We start from the raw sequence: 7,029 nt of genomic DNA, 5'->3' as shown, positions 1-7,029 counted from the left end.
TGATTCCATAGCGAATCTGGTCCATTTTGAATTCACTCTCTGACTATCTCGTTTTTCACGAAAGAAGGGGCTTAATCTTTATCAGGTACTGATGCGGCAGGTCGTGCAGTATAGGCGTTGTTATTGAAGAGCGTAGGCTTTCTCCGTCATGGTGGCCCTATCTTAACCCATATTCTTGAAAAAGGCTTACAGTGTACCTATCCTTGGTCTCTTAACCATAGTAATAACAAATATCACTACTTAGCTGCCATACTAAACGAGGACCGAGATAACACCAGGTTACCCAAGCCTAGACAGGAGCATTTGAGGTGCCAACTTTGGGTTCGTTGATCAGTAGGTTCGCTCCTTCATCACTGAACTCTCTATAGCTTCTTAACCTAAAGTCTTCCAAGTAGACCATTCGATATGTTATTCTTGATTCTCTCGAGGTTTATGCTTTATCATGCCCCTCTACCATTATCGCTCATCTTCCTGAAAATTTCCGGATTAGTCGTCAGCTAACTGGTATGACGTGTGCAACCATATCGTCACCTAAACTGGGGCGTGCTTTGAGTTCGATCGATGCCTCGTTTTTTCCAACTAACCTAATCCATTTCCATTCCGAACTCGGTAAAACCTTCCAAATGGCTTGATCACATATATAACTGGTTGATGAAAAGAATGAGTCGCTTGCTAATCAAACCAACACTTTTCGTTTTGTACTGGGCTTGTACGGCAGTGAAGCATCGGTGTTGAACACTGATATCATGCTGTCGATGATGATGGGCTTGTGTTGGGTGAATTTCGCAAAAAACGCCGGGTCAACCTACTTGGTGGTGATGCCCAGTGTTGTTTATTCCACTTGTTTTGGAAAGTGTGGGCGCCTTATCCTTCGGCTTTTTCTCTGTGGGCATTGGGCTGTTCGCAGTAAGTTCCCGCTTCTCCTTTCTTTTCAAATCTTACTAGTGATTGCATCCTCCATGGCAGTTAGGCATCAGTTTCCATTTCTGATGAATTACTGTTCCCGATTATGATTATCCTTTGTTGATTTATACGTGGATGACACCACCCAGCATGACTCACTTCCCCTTACCATTAGGGGTAGCAAGCGACCAAAAGCAAGAGCTAATCACGTTTAGCGTTAGCTTCAACACGGATATTGTCACTCCATCCAGAACTAAATATATTCCCACTTATGTTTGCTTAATTTCCGACCGTCATTGTTAGGCTCATTCGTCGTTCCTTTCTCCCGAAATATTCCCATCTTCCACCGATTTTCATACCTTTTATGAGTCGATCATATAAAACTGATTGCCTTAAAACACTGGCTTCCTGTTAGGCTCTCGATAGCTTTTACCTCTCTTGGATCTATCTAATATTTTTCACCCAAATTCAGCCAATTATGGTGTTTGACCACATGTCGAGTAACATTTTTCTGACCCACTTTGACTTGTTGAGTTGTATGCGGGCTAGATTTATCCTTCTCATCGCTGATAGGCGACTTACTGTTGTAACTTGCTGGACGGTAGTGCAACTCTGTATCGGTCCCTTGGCTTCCTGCTCCGCCCACTATGGTGTATCAAAAAACACGGCAGCTCTACACAGCCCTTTATGGAGTCAAAGGAAAATCATTACAGCTGTATTTATAGGGTTTATAGGTTAGTCACAGAGTGTTTCACAAGGTCGTGCCAGAATATCCGTGAGGGGGGCGAGAAGCGTCGAGTTCAAAGGTGCTTGCTCGGATTGACTGGCATTCTGACCAATCGGGGCATGCCTTCGTTTAGCCCGTGTCCTGCACGTGACACATCCGTCCAAATGATGTGATGTTCGGTTATTGGGGACGGCTGGCCCCCGAACACCCCCTTGAGAAGGCTGTTCAACCGACTGCTGCTTTGAGCTCCACTGTGACGACCCATGGAGTTGCTGTCGCATTTCAATTCGTCGCTGAGGCTGTGTGCATGCCGACCTGGGATCTGGTATCCTCCACTTGGGAGGTATATCATGGCTGTCCGGTGTCCCATGCCACGTGATCCCCTCACCGAGCCGCAGTCTGTTGCCTGAAGTTGGTTCACATGACGCGGCTGTGCTGATGATCTTACGTGTGCCTCGTGTTTGACATAATCGATCCTACGTCTACCGTGGAGAGCATTCCCCATATCTTCGAATCAGTGGCTGGTCTCTGTGTGACTGTTGTGGCGTTCCTCCTGCTGGCTCCCCTTTTTCGACTTCCCGGATAGCAGTAGAACGATCCGCCTAAACCTGCGAGTGTAAACTGAAGGGTTCAGACCGCGGGTGAAACGTTGCAGGCTGCTGACAGGGTTCACCAAATTTGACTGAGGTGAGAGGACTACCGGTGCCTGACGCCAGGAGCTGAGTAGTCGCTGTGTCGCGTATGCTCCATCTGGTCTCCGGTTTGGCTGTAACTGTCGCGACCATTCGTCAGGATGAGATGTTCTCGTGAACGTATCGGGGCCATTTGCAGTTGTTTCGTCACAAACGGCATTGAGGGGTTCATCCAACAGTTGAAGCTCACTAATCCAATCCAGGCCCAAGAGATCAAGGCCTGTGTAGTTCGTGAGGTAGCAAGTGCCATTGAGTTGAATCCCCTTGAACGTTACGGAACAGTTCAGCTTCCCGGTCAGTTTGAGGCTTCCACCAGATGCATTACGAATGATGCACTTTGTGGGTTCCACTGGTGGCCTTCCAATTATGTTCCAGGTTCGTTTTGAGATCAGAGTGAGGTCAGAACCTGTATCCAGTTGGAGGGTGTGCCATTGATACATAATGTGACGAATTTACGTCGACCGGGTGATTTTATCCTGAATGTGGCGGTCATGGCCTCTGCCTCCGTCCTTTTGTCGGGTCGGTGTTTGCGCGAGCTCCTGAAGTTGTCTCTGCAACATTCTTCTTTGTGACCCTTTCGACTGCACTTACTGCACCTGTGGTTCCGGTAGGGACAGTGGCGTGAATAGTGCCATTCTTCACAAAACCAACAGGGTGTGGGCGGTTTTCTTGGAGTTCGTTTTGAACTTGACTTCCTTTTGGAAGTTACTTTGCATACCATATCCGGCTGAGATAATTTGGAATGTCCAATCATGGCAGCATCAGCCTTGAGATTGATAAGATGCTGGCATTCGGTGGTAAGTTTCTGAAGCGTCAACTCTGGATCCTGTTAAATTCGATTCAGTAGCCGGGTCCGAATATCTGCATCGTGTGGTGATTGAAGACCAGCCACAAAGATGAGACACTTGAATTGATCCTCGGTCATGGAGCTGAGCTGAAAGCGCTCGCATTCTCTGTTGACCACACCGGCATATGTGATGAAATCCTCAGTATCCCTTTTGGTAATCTTGAGACACTGATAACGAATATTGAACAAGGAACTTTGCTCACCGAATATTTGGGCCAGAATTTTGACAGCATCTGCGAAACCAAGGTCACGAGGGAGTTTGGGGAGTATGAAATTTGTGAACCGATCGTGTTCAGCTGTCCCCAGTTTCCGCAGCAACAGTCGAACTTTCCATGCATCGTCAAACTGAACAAAGTCGGTTTGAAACATGTCTTCATATTTCTTGAACCAGCTTTCGAAAGTTCGTCCAGATTCAGCATCGAAATTAAATTCAGTAATCGAGCTGGCAGCAGCATCTGCGGAAGAAGACGGAGGCTCAAACGTTTTTGTCGCGTTCACCGACATACTGCGCATCAGATATTCAACAAACCTCATTTGAGCTTCTTCGAACTGCTGTTGTTGCTGTAGAATTAATTGGAGTTGCTCTGCCGAAATTGACATCGTGGGTTCGGGTTGTCGCCAGCTGTTGTATCTTGGTGGACGGTAATGAAACTCTGAATCGGCCCCTTGGTTTCCTGCTCTGTTACACGCGGCGTTCCTTATCTGTTCTGTAGCCGCAACCAACTTCGGTGTCCTTCAGAGATTGCTTGTACCATTCCTATTCTTGCTTTTTAATCGCTCTCTTCGGAGACTTACTCACTACTTAAAACCGCTGTCATCTAATGTCGACGAATGTCGAACGATAGGACTCCCTTTCATTTCTACCTACAATCTTCGTCACCTTCACCTCTCCCAATCACACTTTATCCCACAGCATTTGTCCGTTTGATATCGTTTCTGTCCTCTTACGTGGTTGGTCCCTGACGTCACAGTTTATGTTCTTCTGTGATTTCCCCGAAACTACGGAGGCTGACACAGATGTCGTAAATCTGATTGGGTGATCGTTTACTTGCACATTAGACTTCATAAAAAAATTTACACCAGCGTGAAAGCGAAATCGGCTCCTTATCACAGGTGCCTATTTATGTGGCATGTCAATTTAGAATGCAGTTCTGCACGCTTATCGCTACCAGTTGATATATGGGGGGCCTAAAATATAGCTTGCAAAGTTCCCTTATTTCGACCTGTTGTGCTTATGCCGCTTTTGCCTGTGGTGCTTCATTGTTCGTACCAACAAACAGTATTTTCTTTCTCTCCTTTAGTTCAACACACCGCCTTACTTTTTCAGCTTCGTATGCCATTCTCTTCGTGAATTTCTGCGAAATGGGTCGACGACGGAGTGCAAACAAACCACCTCCGAAACGCAAGGCCATACAACCACTGGATAAAGTCTTCAACTGTCCTTTTTGTAACCATGGCCGATCGTGTGAAGTCGTTTTGTAAGTGGCCTACTTTGCCAGGCTGTCTATGCACCATTTGAATCATTTCAGGCAGCGTGACAATAATATCGGCTATATAAAATGTACCATTTGTTTGGAGGATTTTCAGACGAAAATTAATTACCTCAGTCAGGAGATCGATGTCTACAATGATTGGATTGACGCTTGCGAGGAAGCCAACGCCTGATAGAATTATGTACTCTATTTGAATCTATTTATTTTCTAACAATCTTATCCAATCATATCTCATTTTGTTTGTTTTTCTTGAGTTTGGCGATCCGGTGAACACTGGGTTTTAGCTGGCTTTAGCTTCTGGCGCAAAGCTATCATGCAACCTTAAGGAAGCACTAGGGATGAAATACTACTGGGTTGCTCAAACCCAAGTAGAAATACTCCAACGGCCGGTCTCCGTTTCGAACCACGCATCCTCCCCTCACGACAAATTGATTGAATCTCTAGTAAAGTCGTCGAATAACCACCCCCGCCCTTCCATTGCTAACCGTTGTTAGTCAGACTCATTTCAGCAACATGAATCGCGAGGGCATAGAAGTCTGTATACCATCTTGTTAAAGGAGTAGTATTAAGATAAGGTACCATTCCGCTTTTAGTTTTTGTCTGCTCATTGGCTGTTAGTCATGGCTTATACCTCATGCTTTCGGAAAGACTGTAATTGGAGTGCACGTTAAACTTTAAGTTGACCATGTGGTGATCGTGACTATTTTTTTTCTTTTGTTCACCGGCGTCTTTGGGACGTTTGCTATCTAGTTTGGTCTGGGGGTTGGTACGTAGGCTCGTTGGCTATTTAAATAGCTCTTGTTCCATTCTTCTGTACGGCTTCGAAATGACTCTCGATTTCAATCCTGCTAGCTTATCCGCACGTTGTTTCATAAATATGAACGTGAAGGTATGTTGTTAGTCTGATTCCTACGGATGAGCCAACACCAAAACGGAGTCACAAACAGATTTGACCCGTGTCAAACCCGATCAGTCTGACTTGTTTTCAGACGAGGCAAGCTCGATGGCCTAGCCTACATTTCAATACCACCTGGAACCTACTGATTTGTTTGCACACTCTCAAGACTTTATTCAGGTTTCGTGGCTCATCTAACAGAGCTGATTTCGATTTACGTGTACTTCTTTGCGTGCAATTACCACCTAGGACTTCCAGTGGCCACAAAAACGTCAACTGTGCAGACTTGGAATTAACCCGCTAATTTCACCCCTATGACTTCCATTTCGTTGAAGCTACAACATGAACTCGCGTTTCGGCAGTTGAATTACGTGTACTTGCGTGCAATTACCACCTAGGACTTCCAGTGGCCACGAAAACGTCAACTGTGCAGACTTGGAATTAACCCGCTAATTTCTTTCATATGACTTCCATTTCGTTGAAGCTACAACATGAACTCGCGTTTCGGCAGTTGAAATCCTTGGGCAGTTGATCCTTTCAGCATCGGTATGGTACTCCCTCAGACTGTTTTACTTCAGTGGATCGCTTATGTGGAAATCAGGCTGAAAAAGTAGACAGAATCAAACAAAGAACGAAAACAGTATTTTTAGTCGCTGTTAGGTTTTCATCATTTAGAAAATAACCGCAGTCTGGCAAAGTTGCAATGAAGACTTTTTCATAGGTCCTAAAAGCTTTTGGCTTCTGTGAGTACATTTACATTGCAACGTCCATTGTCAAATGTTGACCGCTTTCTTAGCAAATCGGACTACTTTAGAAGGGGCGATTTCGATCTTTACCTCCCTTCACTTTTCCAACCCCAGACAGTCGGAATAGGGATTAATAAGCTGGAACTTTTTGTCGAACTTTCAGTTCATGGGCTTTGATGAACTACGTCAATGTAACCCAGTGGTGTCACATCCTTTCTTATTTCCCATCCAGTCGCTGACACCGAAGCGAGTCACAGCACCGGTGTCGCGCTCGGGTGCGCTGTTTCGTCTGTGCAAAGCAGCATGAGAATCAAGGAACAACGTGATTCACCGTTTTCAGGTAACCATGTAACGATAGCACTTATTGGGGACTCGACACCTACTACGGTTATTCTGCAGTAGCCTATTCCATCATTCAGCTGTATTACATTAGATAGGTCTTTCAACGGCGAAACGCTTAGCTGCATGTTGTTAAGCCGAATCCAGTCCAGTCAAAAGGCTTTCACTGGTATTGCGGATCCGTGTTTTATTAATGCCACTGGTATCAACCTTCTGAATCAGTGGCATAGAACCTTCTGCTGCGTTTCGGGTAAGGTTCCGTGAAAGATTTGTGACTCTACGCCGCTGAAAATAATCACTGGTTGTGTGAAAAGCTGTTTCTACCAGTTCATTCCCGAACCACAATATGACGATGTTTGGAGACCGACTTTAAGGCGACCCCCCCCC

At 45.5% G+C, this 7,029-nt stretch overlaps 1 protein-coding gene across 1 annotated transcript; it reads left to right on the top strand.

The window, feature by feature from the left end:
- Positions 1-2,423: 2,423 nt before the first annotated feature.
- T265_06414 (hypothetical protein) lies at positions 2,424-4,887 on the top strand (the record flags this gene model as incomplete). The annotated part of the gene is given in 5 exon segments (XM_009171672.1): positions 2,424-2,697; positions 3,167-3,195; positions 3,206-3,723; positions 4,471-4,647; positions 4,699-4,887. The coding sequence occupies 5 exon segments, from the start codon at positions 2,424-2,426 to the stop codon at positions 4,832-4,834; spliced, it is 1,134 nt and encodes a 377-aa protein (XP_009169936.1).
- Positions 4,888-7,029: the final 2,142 nt, after the last annotated feature.

The sequence above is a fragment of the Opisthorchis viverrini genome (genome assembly GCF_000715545.1).
Source record: "Opisthorchis viverrini unplaced genomic scaffold opera_v5_132, whole genome shotgun sequence".
Taxonomy (NCBI): Eukaryota; Metazoa; Platyhelminthes; class Trematoda; order Opisthorchiida; family Opisthorchiidae; genus Opisthorchis; species Opisthorchis viverrini.
The sequence above is the reverse complement of the archived record's forward strand: the minus strand, read 5'-3'. Positions and strand labels throughout refer to the sequence as shown.